We start from the raw sequence: 17,337 nt of genomic DNA on the forward strand, positions 1-17,337 counted from the left end.
GATCAATATCGACAATTTCAATGATGGAAACGAAAACTTTGATTGTCTAGCTGTCTCACGAATATAAGGAATACCGTTAATCACAAAGAAATCTGTGAACAATCATCAATCGTAACAAATCGACCTATATTGCAGCCATTCAGGAGCCACTTCGGGTGCGCGAGACCTGTATTTATCCGTGTAATTGAAAAAGGTTAAACAACAAATCAATCTTCCACCGATGAACCGTTTGTACCAATTATGCTTTCCGTGATGAACGAGTTAAGTTTCGAAGCAAGTTCTTACTAAAAATGCTCCTCATTTGCATTGAGTAGGTTCAGGGTGGTTAGGTGGAAATTCTTCAAAACGAAAATGATTACAAGACATTAATGTACCATCTTCCTAGAAATCAATTATACAAAATTTACAGTTAGTGGTTGACTGTCACATGAGTAACGTCACAATGGCAGACATAAAATGTACTTACAACAGCCGGAAAAGTTCATCGGATGAGTTATCGCATCGTAGCGGTCGATGCTGAGAGCTACCAGCATGTAGGTGGAGGAGTATGTGACCCACACCTGTATGAAGCGTATCACCTTACAGGCTACATTTCCTGCCAACCAGGATATGGTTATCCTCTGCACAATGTCCGTCAATACACTCAGCAGGCCGACACTGAGATCTGAAGCAGTATAAAATTTATATCAGAACTGTACAACTTTGAGCGTTGATGTAGCGAACATCGAGTTAAAAATTGTGGGAAACCATGCATGCTGTACACCTTTGCAACAACGCCGTGAATAAAAGGAAATTTATTCGTTAGCATGAGCATAAGCATGGTTGACCATCTGCGATAACAGAAGAAATTGCAGAGAACTGCTAGTACTATTTAGGCCAGGAAAAAGTACCACACGCATCTTTCTGCATTTAATTTACTCTTATTTATCTAAACGTAACTTACCTGCGATCGCTAGTTGCTTGATAAAAAAGTTCATTCGTGATTTTCGATTCTTGTTCAAAAACAGCGTTACTAACACAGCCATATTGCCTAATACGATCACTACGAATAAAATCCATAATACTGCAAATTGTTCAGTCTGAAAAGATAAAGTTGAATGAAGCGAGCGATAAGGGTAGCATAACTATAAATAACAATATACTGATAACGCTGGTCGATTATTAGATCATTTATTTTTCAAAAGAAGAAAGATTAAAATCAGGCATCTGAAACTGGATTCAATTTGGGGCGGAATATTTTTCGATATATATAGCTTTTGATTTTTGGAGGTTTTCAATGATACGGTACTTGATTTGCCACTAATATTATCTAAGTCAGTCCAATTTTTCTGTAAAGACACGCGTAGTTTATATTTTCAGGTCACACAGATTTGTTCCGTTTGAGTGTATTTAGAATAATATCTGCTAAGATGAACAAACATACATTTCAAATTTTGTTAACTCGGGTATTAACGACAAGAGTTGTTATAAGGTTTCCTGTCGTTTACATTAACATAAAATTCTGCTTTATTTAGTTTGTTCGTATATAACCCACTTCATAACATTAATGTTAAGCGGAAAAAAAATTATCGTCTTTTATGTATGCGACTATATCATGATTCACGCAATTATCACAAGTTTGGCCCTGCATAAGCATAAATTTATCGCGCACACAGGAAAGGAGAACTACAAACATGATTAGTTCAAATAACACAGAGCTTGTAGAAAGACACGATATTACTATCGAGCTTCAATATGCGGGACATTTATTTGCTTGGGTATGTTAAATGTTTTTCAATGGTGTTTCGAACATACTTTTTAGTCTGAAAAATATGACCAAATGTTGAATAATATTATAATTATATTGAAATAAATTAAACTTTATTTTTAGGATAATCTCCATACTTGCAATCCTGAGTAAAGTAGCAGTGTCGACAATTACGTTGAGATGCACTGATGGCGATTACTACTCCCGTAATTGTACATATAAAGGAGTGCAAATCACTGAATTATTCAGTGATGTGTCTTTCAGTACAAGCCATTACAACATACCATATTATTTCAAGTTCATTGATTCTAGCATGATTGAAATTCCGAAAAAGATATTCGAAGTATACAACTCGGTTCAACAGCTCAATGTAGCGAATTGTAACATCACAACAGCCAACCGATACACATTTGAAAGAGCCTCATCGCTGCTTATTCTCAATATGTCTACCAACAATCTGAATGAACTTGAGAACTATATTTTTGCTGGTGCTAGCCGACTAACTTTACTGGACCTGAGCAACAACAATATATCAAATATTAACGAGAAAGCATTTTCCAACTTAGCCGCTTTACAGTCATTGTTTTTATCCAGAAATCGTTTGAAAAAACTGGCAGATAACACATTTGCTCCATTGAGTAACATTCGCAAACTCAGTTTAGCGAGAAACGAATTGGAAATCTTGCAATCTGAACTTTTCGCTATGAACACATTGATGACAATGATTTTCATGCAACACAATCAGCTCGTTCTGTTGGACAAGGACCTGTTTAAAAACGTGGAAGCAATGGAGTATTTGTGGCTCGTCAATAATAGTTTAACTAGTTTAGAACTCAGTGATTTAAAAGTAAAAAGAATAAATATTATGCATAATAAGCTCAAGCTATTGAAAATTAATGCTGACGTTGAAGAGCTGTATGCTGGCTATAACAACATTACAGAGATTGAGGTCAAGAACGAAGGCGGCTCCCAACTTAGAACATTAGATTTATCATCGAACAATTTGAGCACTCTAAACATTCTCAATAACATTGCATCACTAAAATTTTTGGATTTGTCCCACAATCCAATTGGACCGTTGAATTTAACAAGTTTTTCAAAACTAACAGAGCTGCAAGACTTGAACCTTGAGGACACCGGCATTTCCAATCTTCAGCATGGTACGTTTGCACAGCTGAGCTCACTTAAACGACTTGATATCTCATATAACAACCTAAATCGCATTGATTTGGATATTTTTACTTCCTCTCACTTGATGGAAGAAATGTTTATTGAAGGAAATCGACTCAAGGAACTGAATTATGAGGAGATCAAGAAAATCTTTCCTGCACTATCGAAGATCAGCATCGCCGACAACAACTGGAATTGTTCATATTTGACAAAAATGATTCGCAGCATGAACAGCCTGTTAATTGTCGTAGGAGGCTTCAAATCAGAATCACTGATTGCCGATCGCACAAATGTGAAGGGAATTTACTGTACGGATGATAAGAATGCGATAACAAGTTGGAACCAAACTGCCAAGCACATGGATAAATATTTGAACGATTCTGCACCACCTCTTGTGGACGTCAGTGAAATCAAAGAAATAATGAAAAATGCCATCGATGAAGTTAGTCAATTCAATGAACAACGATCGTTGCTTATGAATAAATCTGATCAATTAGAAGGTGAGATCTATGATCTTACAAAAAAACTTATTTCATTGGAAAACGATATTTATGATGTAAAAAAGTCTATTCTGGACATCAAGATGGCTCATTTGGTGAACGCAACTAACGTAACTGTGTCCGTTTCCAACGATTTAAGAAAAATGATGCAAGATCTCAATGATCTTACACTGGCTAAATTGAAGCATACTGAAGAAAACTTGGACTTCAAGATCTATCAACAATCATTCAAGTACGATAAACTAAAAGAATCCTCGGAGGAAAATGCTGCGAAGCTACTTATTTTGAAAAAACAATCAGACGCATTATTAAACAATCATTACCCATTACAACAAGAGTTGAAATCGTATCCTACAACTGGTTTAAGTTCTAATCAAGTGATGATCATTTTCATTCTCATAATTTTAGTAGCCTTACTTGCGATCGTCGTAGTGGTAGTGTATCGCAACCGAGTTGCATTTGGTGTACGTCGTAACGCACGCTTCAGCACTTCCAGTACGCTTGCTACAATGGTGGATAACGAAATATAAAGCATGCATCCAGGCATAACCATCATCAAATGTTTTAAGGTGATTAGTTGTTACATGGAAAAATTCATTACAAAGTAGGTTTACTAGCTCCGTATGTTTTAGTTAAAATAAATGATGATAATCAATATTTTATATACAAGTTTTCTTCGTTTACCAGTTAACATGATTAACATTATGAAAGATCATAAGTCAATATTTGGAAAAAAATGATCTGGCGATAATTTTACTCTTTGTATCATTTTTTAAAATTAAATAGTGAAGCCATGAAGCACACAGGGGAGAAATTTGTGATGTTATTTTACTCCAACTCGTACAGAAGAAACTAGCAGGATTAACTATTTTTTCTAGCCCGAGGAAAAACATATTTGAAAACTTTAACACCTAGCATCACAAGTGAAAAATTAGAAATCAGAGCCCAGGCAATGGTTACAAAGGTTACTTCTGATGTTAATTTTTTTGACGCCCGCGCCGGTACATTGGCAGAAAAAATGGTTTTCAACATTTGATTCGACCTGCTCAACTTTGAACAGTTAAAGCTTTTTTTTAAGGATATCCAACCTCTTCAGTGTTTGCGGCAAAGTTGTTAGGCATCTAAAATACTATATCAAACGTAATGTAGTGAATTATTAAAGCATTACTGAGCTCTCTAGAAAAGGAAATGCAGAAGAGTTTGTTATCCCATACAAATTTAAAATGTAATGTGCCAAGCGGAGACAAAACCAATGCTTGATTCTGGAAAATCGATCATTTGACCCCACTTCAATGTACATATATGTACGTATGCCAGAGTATTTAAATCTTCGCAAATTTAAAGTGACGGACTGTACATTTAGAATAGTCCTCATTATGCATCAGAGGGTTCGTTACGATGCCGGTTTTCCACACATTTTTATATTACAAATCTAAGCCAAGATTTAAAAAAATAAGCCATTCTTTTCTTAAATGAATCAGCAATTGGCTTAGAGTGCTCATTACGCCGCCAAAATAAATAAAGTTTGAAAGTTATTCAATTATAATTGTGAAACCATCGTTTTGTTTCAGTTTCTCTTTAAGACGCATAGGCCTGCACAGTATCGAGAAACGATCTGAGAGTGAAGAGTTTCTGATAGCACAATCATGTTTGCAGAACGATTGTATCATCGCCTGGGAGACTTAAGCACGCGCTTGAAAGATTTAGAAAGAAATACTGAGATGTTGCAAAGTGCAAGCCTTCTATGGAGCCTCAGCTTTCTGCATAACCCAAAGATGTGCCTGTTTGAATCTCTTCAACTCTTTGTCCTGCCTAATATAATATTAAAACAAACTTTTACATCCTTGAGAACATTAGCTCGGCTCCTGCCATAGCTGATTTCGATCGACTGTGTCCCACACAGATTAAAAATACACAGATAGGGTAAGGAACGGCTTAAGCAGTAGCGCCTATTTCAATCAGTCGCAGAAAACAGGCCTCAAACTCTTGAATTTTGATCAATATCGACAATTTCAATGATGGAAACGAAAACTTTGATTGTCTAGCTGTCTTACGAAAATAAGAAGTACCGTTAATCACAAAGAAATCTGTGAACAAACATTATTTAAAACAAATCGACCTATGTTGCAGACATTCAGGTGCCACTCCAGGTGCTGCAAAAAAAAAACGCCTGCAAAACAGATGGAAACTGCTTAAAATAGGTTCGGGGGGATTAAAATAGTGTCCTTCGATTGATAACTTTAATTGATTATTGTTAAAGTTTGCTAACTTTGTTTTACAATCTGTAAACAAGTTCTGACAGAGAAAACGATAATGAACTGATTGATATAATACTGTTTGAATTTTACCTAACACATTTCGAGTATTTCGTCTGAATACACAAGCGGTTCCTAAAGCTGCTTAGAATATGTTCCCTACCCTACATTATATTCACGATATTTCTGTAGGACCTGCCGTACCACAAATTTTTGATCCGTGGTGGCGTGGGCACCGCTTGGTATTGCCTCACAAACTCTCTCGCAAACGGTGATAGTTGACGACAAAGAATCCTCCATCTTTCAACCACCTCACACTTGTTCGTGAGAAGGTTGCCGTCCAGGTCCCTACACATGTCGGATTGTGGCACAGAGCCTTTGCGGGAACTGTTCACCTTTTCGTAGAACTTTCGTGTGTCATTCTCACGGTGCTATTCCTTCATCGCCTCGCGATTTCGATCTTCCTGCTTACTTCTTCTTCTGCCGCAAGACCGAGTTTTGCCTGTTCCGTGCGCATCAATAGCGCTCACCGTTCGGTCTAGCAGAATTCTCGCTCGTTCTGCGTTCTTCTCTTCCACTGACTCGTCGTCAAACCAGCCGTTTCTCCTGTTCGGGGACATTGTAACAAGTGCCGCTACAGCAATTCTACCTATGGCTGATCGAATGATCGAATTCCAGCCATCTTCAAGAGTAGCTGCGCCAAGCTGCTCTTCCGTTGGTAATGATGTTTCCAGCAGCTGCGGTTACTCCCGTCCCATAGTTGTTAGGTCGCGGTGGGCTACTTCGACACGTGTTTCGCACCGTCGGAAGTTTTGAGCGTATGCATACTGCAACGAGGTAATGGTCTGAATCTATATTCGCACTACGGTAGGTGCGAACGTTGATGACGTCTGAGAAAAAATTATCGTCGATTAGAACGTGGTCGATTTGGTTCTCCATTTGTAATTCAGGTGATTTCCAGGTAGCTTTATGGATGTCTTTGCGAGGGAACAAGGTACTTCTGATTACCATACCACGGGAGACTACAAAGTACACACATCGTTGGACGTTATCATTTGATGTGGCGTGCAGGCTATTCGGCTCGATTACCAGTCTGTACATTGCCTTCCGTCCTATCTGAGCGTTCATATCACCGATGACGATCTTAACGTCCCGTTGCGGACAACTATCATACACCTGCTTCAGCTGCGCTTAGAACGCTTCTTTCTCGTCGTCGGGGGTTCCTTTGTGTGGGCAGTGCACGTTGATGATGCTGTAGTTCAACCTGGGGTACGTCAGTAATGACGGACAAAGCAATTTTCATAAAATACTTTGTTTGTTGTTCAAACCTGCTCTTAAAACATGAATGTAGCATTCGAACAAATCACAGTTCGATTTGAAACCTAAACAAGACTACCACAACATGATCTACCACTACTCTCTCCCACTCTGCGCCAAGGGGTACAATTGATTTGGAAAATATCGCCAAGGGGTACGTGGACAAAAAAAGGTTGAGAACCGCTTCTCAATTTACACATCATCGCACCGATCGGCTGCCACCCGATCACGCGTTGGCGCAACTTACCCAGTACTATGAATCCAGCCCCAAGCTCGTTGGTAGTGCCACAGCTCTGATAGAAGGTAGCCTCACGATGTCCGCTTTTCCATACCTACTGTCCCGACCAGCAACGTTCCTGCAGTGCACAGTGGAGCACTTAGAACATCAAACCTGACCAAAATTATTTTTAGGTATTTCTGGACTGGAAATGTATCATGGATCGAAAATATAGTATATAAATGTATAAATGACTGAGCCTTTATGAATGAAATATAACTGTTTTTTTAGATCAGTGAGGTTCAGGGTGAACACTGTTTTGTTTAATAATCAATCTGAGCACTCAGGAGAATCTAAAGAGTCATTAGTATTATTATCATTGTCCGTGTACGAAGATTTCACTTGCAACATTTGCATTGTTTTGGCCGAAAAAACTTGACCGTTTTTCTTAGAGTTTGGTCTAGAGCTCGTAATCAAAGGATCCGAATTCAGTAGTAACCTGTTGAGATTGTCTCAGAACACTCATCCGTTACATGCCAGAGGTATGTTCTTGAAACTAAGGCAACAACACTGCCGGAAGCTGAAAAGTTGAAATTTTTCGATGATTTTCACAATGATGTAACTCATGAGTTCGGATTGGTTCGGATGATCTAAATCCATCATTTTGACCAGAAACATACAGGCTTTGATTTGCAATTGATTTTTTACAATGAAACTCATTGATACTTAACTAACTTCATATAATTTGACATATAAAAAATCTCATGTACAGAATTTTTGTGTTTATTAGAATGTACCCTGGCAAGATCAAGGCTATTTTTAAGTCTTTCAAGTTTACAGATTGATTAATCTAACCTTCTTCGACAATGTCCAAAGTTGGTTTGATGATAAATCACTATGTTGCACTTGATTGTTTTGAAAATAAGTGAACGGTACGGAAGCATCGAATGCAACAACAGAAAGCTAAAATTTTATCGATATAAACCAGCTGTAACAAAGGTCTACAATACTTCTAGATGCTCATGAGCTATCAAAAGATTCAGTAGGCATCACCCTTCAAAATGAGACTATGCTGAACATGTTTAATAAACTTTTGCTTTTTTGACTTTTGATCAGGTTTTTACTTGATTTACTACTATGTGCAGTGCTACAATTTCGAAGTTGCGTGGATTGGGTACATCATATATGATCCTGTCGCAGCCGTGAAAGCCTGACGATCTGCAGTTCCATGTACCGAGTTTCCAATCGTAGTCCTAATTTCGTCACCTAGGTCTGTGCGGATTGTTCCGAACCGTATTCACTTCTTCGATATTTGCAACGTTTGGTGTTCTGCGGGGCGGCTTTTGTTTAGAGCCCCACGCTGACACCAGGACGTTGATGAGCCGCTCCTAACATGGAGATTAGATGCTGTTTTGAGCCGCACCATCTTGGTGAACAGAGCTCAGGTTGGCAAAGCATTTCCTCTACCGCCGAGATATGGTTAACGCGCCAATGATCGTTCGTTCTGATATACTTCTTGATTGATAGCCAAGCCACTATGCCTGAAACACGACTAAGACAAAAAGGAAAAGTTCTTTTTATTCTAATAATCTGGCCGGTCTTGCGCTACTTGCCTGGCATATTATTGTTGAGGTTTGCAGGAAATTCTACACAGTCGAAACTTTTTGACAAAATTTTTGTGCAGTTCGGTTAGAACTATACAAGGGCACTTGCGCAATGCTTCCTTGCTGTTTGACACCATTTCAAACATATAAATATTCCCAATTTTCTCGGAGCGTGTTTATTGTTGAATATGAACACCTCAAAAAAAATCTAATTCTTAGTTGTCACCCGTTAACTGATTACTATTTAAATATTTACTGAATTCAGCGATTGTTTTCACACACAACAGAACAAATCAATTCTAGAGAATGGACTATATAGTGAATAGACATTTTTCCCATCATCAAAATATGTGTAAAGCACACATGTTATGTGTAAAGCACACATGTTGTTCAGAATAAATATGGTTGTTGTGAATCATTTTTTGTTGGAATTTAAATGTACAATTTATTTCCATAAATAGGGGAGAAGATATAGAATTATGTTTTGATAGTTTCTGATTATTTTTGAAGAGTTAGGGGGAAAATGAAATAATTTGTCATATTAACGCCAAAATAAAACAAGTTTTAATAACGCAGATCGACTTGAACTGTCCTACAGTACGGTCGCATTTTACCAACAGTTCGAGGCTAAGTCTTAGACTACCGAGAGATATTGAAATTTTGTTTTTCGCTTTCAACAGGCAATCTTTTCAAAAGACTACCTGTTGAAACGCAAAGTAATAAAGTTGTTTTTAACGTTAACGAGTGTTTAGTGAGTAAATTTGGTTTGAGATATATCTACTTGAATTCTATAGTGAAGTGAAAGTGTAGTGAAGTTTTCCAGTTATGCCTGGAAAAAATAAAAAAGCTCGCTTTGATGCGTCTTCAAGGAAACGTGAGGCATCTCCTCCAAGTGACACTGAAATTTCGACTAACAGGTATGATATTCTTTCTTCCGTTGGGGATCCAGCTAGAGTTTCAAACTTCTCATACTGAGCATAAAGCCGTTATGAAGAAGGTTAAAGTTCCACCTATTGTGGTATTTGTAGCAAACTTTAAAGCATTTCGATCAGAACTTTCATCATTTCTATCGAATGTGAAAGTTAATTTTCGAATTGGCCGCCAAGGCGAAATTTGTATTTTGGCAGAATCTTTTGATGGCCATAAACATCTTTTACAGTATTTGACTGAAAAGATGTATAAATTTTATTCTTTTGATGCCAAAAACGAGAGACCGTTTAAGGCTGTGTTGAAAGGTCTCTCAAATGATCAAACTATTGATGAAATCAAAGATTGTTTGTCAGAATCACTTGGTTTTGCCCCCAACCAAGTTATTTTGATGAAACGAAAGGCGAATGCCAAAATTAATCAAACTGGAATACACCAGGGAAATTACTTAGTACATTTTGATCGTACCAAAGTAAATAATTTGAAATGTTTGGAAAAAGTACGTGTTTTATTCAAAAACCTGTTGCCAATGTGGGTATACAAAAGACTTTCAATACTGTTCAGGCATCACCAGCACTTTCATTAGCAGGTGTGTCTGTAGGTAATAGTTTGAATTCAGATAACAAGTTTCAGATAAATAATCCTGTTCAGGCAACACCAGGCTGTTCATATGCCAGTGTCCTTTCAGGTAATATTTCAAATTCAAACAGTAACAAACCATTCGTGTTTGGTGCTGAAAAGTCAGCCAGTATTGATTTAGGTATTCCAACACCCGAAAAGATTGACTACCTACAACAATCCATGCTGCAGTTGATGTCCGCTTTGTTGAACTGTAACTCGATGTATGAGGCTGTTTAAGTAGGTATGAAATTTACAACTAATATTATTATGAAATTGAAATTCAGCAATGATTTTAAATAATGCTGTAAATTTTCTAAATTGGAATGCTCGCTCTTTAAAAGCGAAAGAGGATGAATTTTTCAATTTTTTAACAGTCCATGATGTGCATATTGCAGTTGTGACTGAAACGCTTTTAAAGCCAAATATTAAACTAAACAGGAACCCAAATTGTATGGTTCATAGGTTTGATAGAATTGATGTTGCCGGTGGTGGAATAGTTATCCACCGTCAATAGTTGTCCACCGCAATAGTTATCCACCGTCGCAATAAAACATCGTGTTTTACCCCATCTTGAAACCAAAGTTATCGCGAGTTAGGGAATTGAAATTGAAACAAGTATTGGCATTTTATTTATAGCCGCAGCGTGTTTGCCTTTTCAATGCACTGGTGAGCGAAAAAAATATTTCAAGGGAGATTTGCGAAAACTCACAAGAAATAAATCTAAATTTTTAATCATCGGTGATTTTATTGCGAAACATGGATCTTGGAATATTGCTCAAAACAATTCCAATGGAAAAATATTGTTTAATAATTGCTCGGCTGGATTTTATTCAGTTTTATTTCCAAATTATCCTACATGTTATTCTTCTATTAGGAATCCATCTACAATTGATTTGGTACTAACAAATCAAAGCCATTCATGCAGTGATTTATTAACTCATGCTGACTTTGATTCTGATCATCTTCCCATAACATTTTCTATTTCCCATGAAACTATTTTAAATCCCACTAGATCTGTGTTAAATTATCACAAGACTTATTGGGATAGATATCGTTCTACGATCGAAGAAAATTTGAATGATGATATTATTTTACAAAATAGTGCTGACATTGACAGAGCATTAGATAATTTTTGCAGCTTAATACTCATTGCCCGGAATTTATCAGTTCCTAAGGCTCGAGTGAAATTCAATGCACCAATTATTGACAGTGAACTTCAACTTCTTATACGTTTGAATAACATACGGAGACGTCAATACCAAAGATCTCGTGTTCCTGCTTTGGAAATTATTTTCAAGAATTACAAAAGGAAATTAAACATAGATTCACTCTCTTGCGAAATGAGAATTTCATGAGAGAAGTTGAACAACTAAAACCTTATTCAAAACCTTTCTGGAAGCTTTCGAAGGTTCTTAAAAAACCTTCGAAGCCCATTCCAGTCCTTAAAGATGGTGATTGCATTTTTCTAACTTTCTTGCTCAGCACTTTGAGAGTGTTCATAACCTCAATCTGAACGTAGTAAGTCCTATTGAAAATGAAGTAAACCAAAAGTATGATCAGATCACCACCCAAGAATTTCTTTCTGAAGAAGTATTGGAAACAAACTTGAATGAGGTGCGAACTATTCTAAAAAAATTCAAAAACATGAAAGCACCAGGAGATGATGGGATTTTCTATATCCTCATCTAAAGACTTCCCGAAAACTCTTTAAACTTCTTGGTAAAAATTTTTAACAGATGCTTTGTACTAGCAAATTTTCCTACGAAATGGAAAAATGCCAAAGTTACTCCAATTTTAAAACCCGAAAAGAATCCAGCTGAGGCATCAAGTTATCGACCAACTAGTTTACTTTCCTCTATTAGCAAACTTTTTGAAAGAATAATTCTTAATAGAATGATAACACATATTAATGAGAACTCAATTTTTGCAAATGAGCAGTTTGGTTTTCGCCATGGGCATTCCACTACTCATCAGTTACTTAGAGTAACAAATATGATTAGAACTAATAAATCTGGAGGCTATTCGACTGGAGCAGCTCTACTAGATATAGAAAAGGCAATCGAAAGTGTTCGGCATAACGGTTTAATAGCTAAAATGTCAAATTTCAGTTTTCCGCTTTACCTCACAAAAATTATACAAAGTTATTTAACTGACCGCACTCTTCAGGTTAACTATCTAAATGGTAAATCTAATAGATTGCCTGTTAGAGCTGGTGTGCCTCAGGGGAGTATCTTGGGCCCAATCTTATATAACATTTTTACTTCTGATCTTCCTGATTTACCACCAGGTTGTGAGAAATCTCTGTTTTGTGACGATACAAGCATTTCCGCAAAAGGAAAAAGCCTTCGTGTTATATGCAGTCGGCTACAAAAAAGTTTAGATATATTTTCTTCATACTTGCAGAAATGGAAGATTTCCCCTAATGCTTCTAAAACACAGTTTATTATTTTTCCTCATAAGCCAAGAGTTTCGTTTCTCAAACCCACCAATAACCACGTTATTAAAATGAACGGTGTGGTCTTAAATTGGTCTGATCAAGTTAAATACTTAGGGCTAATTTATGATAAGAATCTTACTTTCAAGGAGCACATTGAAAATATCCAGTCAAAGTGCAATAAGTATATCAAATGTTTAAATCCTCTTATCAACAGGAATTCTAGACTTTGTCTCAAGAATAAACTGTTAATTTACAAACAAATTTTTAGGCCAGCAATGTTATATGCAGTTCTCATCTGGACAAGTTGTTGTGCAACCAGGAAGAAGACACTTCAAAGGATTCAGAATAAACTTTTGAAAATAATTTTGAAGCGTCCTCCCTGGTTTAGCACGAACGAGCTACATAGGCTCACTAATGTAGAAACATTAGAAAATATGTCAAGCCAAATTATCAACAAATTCCTCACTTTATAGTCAGTAAGATAGTTTTAAGTTTATTTTAAGTTTTGTTTTATTCCTTTTTTTTCCTTGACAAGTAGGTTTAATAATTTTCCTACAACTACATTAACTTAACTGCGAAAGCTTAATAACATTCAATAATATAATATATATATATATATATATATATATATATATATATATTAATATATATATATATATATATATATATATATATTATATATATATATATATATATATATATATATATATATATAATATATTATATATATATAATATAGTATATATATTATATATATATATATATATATATTATATCTATATATATATACTACTACTACACATATACTACTATACTATCACTATATATATATATATATATATATATATTATATATATTTATACTATATAACTAATATATATATATATATATATATATATATATATATCATATATATATATATAGTTTGCTTGTCTTTCAGTCACGCGCACGACAAACGAAAGTTACTCAAATTATCTATTTCCCAAGCAAACTCTGAACCTGAGGGTACACTATAGTTTGTTACTTTTTTAAGTGTAGCAACGCAAACAATCCTCTTCTGACTACAAGTTACCTTTGCTTTTAGTCCTCCACTCACCTCCTCTCGCCTGGTATGAAGCCAGTCGTAAGGAAATCAAAGCTAACTGCGTCTTAACTAATATTCGGCACACGTGTTAAATTAGCACATGGCTATAGGTTCTGATGCAGGTGCATCGGCAAAAAACCGCCAAAAACGTAATAAAGGGCGGAAGGCAATTTTGAGATGTAAGAAAGACATAGTATCAAAGATATCAAGCATGTAAATGAAATCTAAAGTTAGCCAAACCACTGTCAGTTGATTATGAACGTTACTTTATAGTTACATGTCCAATCATTTCTGTAATGTCATGGCATTGCCATGTCAATTAGGTTGTTAAGTGATGGAATATGGCAGTGCCTGTTGAAATTCATTGAGGATAGACTATGAAAAAGTCAAGAACATGATGAGGATTATAAACCTTTCTGCTCGAGAAAATAAGCAGTTTGGATTTTTTAAGTGTGTATCAATTTTTATATGCATTGAAATTGTAATTTTTCAATAGTACAGTTCGATAGCAAAAAGTAGTTTGTTTTATTATAAAATCAATTACGACCGAAGACGTTAATAACGAACATTTATAAAAAATCGAAGAAAACCGGCTGTAACTCGGTAAAGCCATTTTGTGGCAAAACACCATATCGAGTTTCAAGTTTATAACGCGTGACAAGCCGCACTTGAAATCTATCCAACTTTCTACCTATTATTCAAAACTCTAACAACATTTACAAAAATGTTCTCAAGAAGTTGTACTTAAAGATAGAGCAATAAAATTTTTTTCGATATTCTTAAAAATAGAAAAGACATTTAACCTACACAAAATTAATTCTTTAAGTATACTACGACGTTCAAGATGTACGGAGAATGGGATAATTATTTTGCTGATACGTGAAAATTTTAGCTGTTTCAAAAAATTTTTGAGTATAAGATAAACTCATTCCCGATGTTAGCATTCAAACTTTGATTCAAGTTCAACAATTATACTTGAAAATTTTCACAATGAAATTATTCAGTAAGGTTAGAGAACAGATTGATCTTTAATATGCAATACAGTTTGTGTTATTTGTGTATATAGTTGATGAGTAATAAGAGTTTAAAATTCATTTTTTGAGGTAAAAAACTGATTTCTCTCCGCTGGGATCGGGTTAAGCTATTGGTCATTATTTTTAAAAGTTATGTAAAATCTGATCAACTGTTTTGAATTAAGATATTTTGCGCTACAGTGAGCCAACTTATTTTATTGTTTATCAAATAACATTTGTTTGTTTATGTAGAAGAATACAAAGGTGATAGGATGAGGATTGTTATGTTGTTACGCAACAACAAGAAAAGGTTTCTGTGATGGAACGCAGATGACAGATGTTTCATGCGCGTCATTTATCATGCGTGAAGTTATATCGGAGTATTAGAGAGGGATTTAAACTACCCATCAATGATTGAAAGTGGACAGTACTTCGTTATTCCAAGCTTTGCTATTGTTAATAACAAATTGCAGAGACAAACTTTTGCATGGTGGTATTTTTTTGAGCAGTCCAGTATTTTTTCATGAGCAATGGTTTTTGTAAATTGTTTTTTTCTTCAATCACATTCATTTTTAGTTATTTTGTAAGTTTAGTTTGAACATAACATATGTAGCATCGAACAATTGAGAAAATCAACTATTATTCAAGTTATGAAATTAAAAAAGTATGAGGGGTGGTATTCAAGACACGACCGCATGACGTTGGACTACGGTATTCTTATATTCCATTAAAACAAATAATAGAGAGAATTGCAATTCTAGTATTTGCTGCAATTTTATCTAACAGGTGCATTTCCGAATGCTGAGACGTTAAAACGTTATAAATAATAATATATACTAAAAGAATGGATATCTTTTATTTAATCGCTGTTCATTTCATACATATTCGAATCAACCCTTTAAAAAAGTAGGAGGGTGGTATTCAAGACACGACCGCATGACGTTGGACTACGGTAATTCTTATATTCCATTAAAACAAATAATAGAGAGAATTGCAATTCTAGTATTTGCTGCAATTTTATCTAACAGTGCATTTCTGAATGCTGAGACGTTAAAACGTTATAAATAATAATATATACTAAAAGAATGGATATCTTTTATTTAATCGCTGTCATTTCATACATATTCGAATCAACCCTTTGTTTGCTGCACTACCAAGACAATCATTTAATTGAGCGAATTGGTGAAATTTTCCTATCTAAGCAAGAAGCAAACTTTACGAAACTATCTGAAATTGGAGCCCCAGAACGATTCAACCGAAAATTTTAAATTTGAAAATTGTTTGACATTTAATCGATAAAACTCATGCTAGTTCCAGCCCAGCATATAACTTCATGTATTTGAAAAAAAAAAACGTTTGGTTCAATAACTCAATATAGCAAGAGCTCAATCACACGTTTTTTCGGTAGTTGTTATCAAGGTTTGGGCGAGTGATAGGAAAATATCTTAACTTCTTCAGTTGTGATTTAGAGCATTTCTAATTCGTTTTGTTATTTTTCACGATAGCGACAAGTTTGTTTCTTTCTCTGTGTGCGAGAAACAAAATCAAAACCGCGCACCGAGAAACAAAAACGAAAATTTAATGAATGCTCATTGAGAAAACTTGCAACTCTTTTTACCAATAATTTATGATACTCAAAAGAACCCGTTTTGATCTAAATCAAATTTCTAGTAAATAAGTGTTGATCATTCATAGGTAGTAATTTTTCCTCGATGAATAAAGGACTGGCTGAAGAAGTTAAAATCGCTGTTGTAAAATCAAATTCATAACTGTGTTCGTTTAAGACGTTTTAATATTTTTCAATGACAATAATAATCTTCGAAAACACCCGCTATAGTTATTCACACACATGCTATAACTATCTAAACACGCGTTTAAAACTATTCATACACACGCTGTTCCTTTCCATACATCCGATACAACTATCTATACACACGCATAAGCTATCCAACCATGTGCTATTACTATCCATACATACGCTATAACTAATCATTACACACGCAGCAGCTATCCACACACAAGCTATAACTATCCGTACACACGCTGAAGATATACACGCAATAGTCATAATATGCTACACATGCTAGTGTCTTACACAACGCTATAGCTAGCCATACACACGCAACAGCGCCATCCCTATCATCGCAAATGTCATAGCAATACAGATGCACATACGCTATATTTGCACACTGCACACACACTAAATGGCGGTAGCTTTCCTAGTGGCGGTGCTGGCTCGTGCAGTTTCTGGCTGTTTTCATTCAACGATATCTGAATTGAATTACCGCTGGTGGGGTCCAACTCAGATCGAAGGAGAACCGAACTGAATGAAGAAATGCAGCACCTCCGCCGCTGCTGCCTGATACCACCGCTCTGGTTCTGCTGCAGCTCAGTTTGGCCGCTGGAATCAGCCACCGCTGCTGATTATACAAGACCGGCCTGGTG

The 17,337-nt window shown here is 35.7% G+C and overlaps 2 protein-coding genes across 9 annotated transcripts in view; one reads left to right on the forward strand and one right to left on the reverse strand.

Moving 5' to 3' along the window:
- Nucleotides 1-17,337, reverse strand: part of LOC129726802 (cardioacceleratory peptide receptor-like) — a 150,067-nt gene that overhangs the window by 11,314 nt on the left and 121,416 nt on the right. For all 8 annotated transcript variants that reach the window (XM_055683914.1, XM_055683921.1, XM_055683915.1 and 5 more), the window contains 2 exons: nucleotides 944-1,079; nucleotides 467-664 (listed from right to left, as the gene is read on the reverse strand). In XM_055683914.1, the coding sequence (XP_055539889.1) occupies nucleotides 467-664; nucleotides 944-1,079 (334 nt within the window). The remainder of the gene's footprint in view (nucleotides 1-466; nucleotides 665-943; nucleotides 1,080-17,337) is intronic.
- On the forward strand, nucleotides 1,630-4,089 carry LOC129726800 (chaoptin). Its single transcript, XM_055683913.1, has 2 exons — nucleotides 1,630-1,757; nucleotides 1,871-4,089. The coding sequence occupies exons 1-2, from the start codon at nucleotides 1,735-1,737 to the stop codon at nucleotides 3,945-3,947; spliced, it is 2,100 nt and encodes a 699-aa protein (XP_055539888.1). The 5' UTR covers nucleotides 1,630-1,734; the 3' UTR covers nucleotides 3,948-4,089.

This window comes from Wyeomyia smithii, chromosome 3 (genome assembly GCF_029784165.1).
Source record: "Wyeomyia smithii strain HCP4-BCI-WySm-NY-G18 chromosome 3, ASM2978416v1, whole genome shotgun sequence".
NCBI lineage: Eukaryota > Metazoa > Arthropoda > Insecta > Diptera > Culicidae > Wyeomyia > Wyeomyia smithii.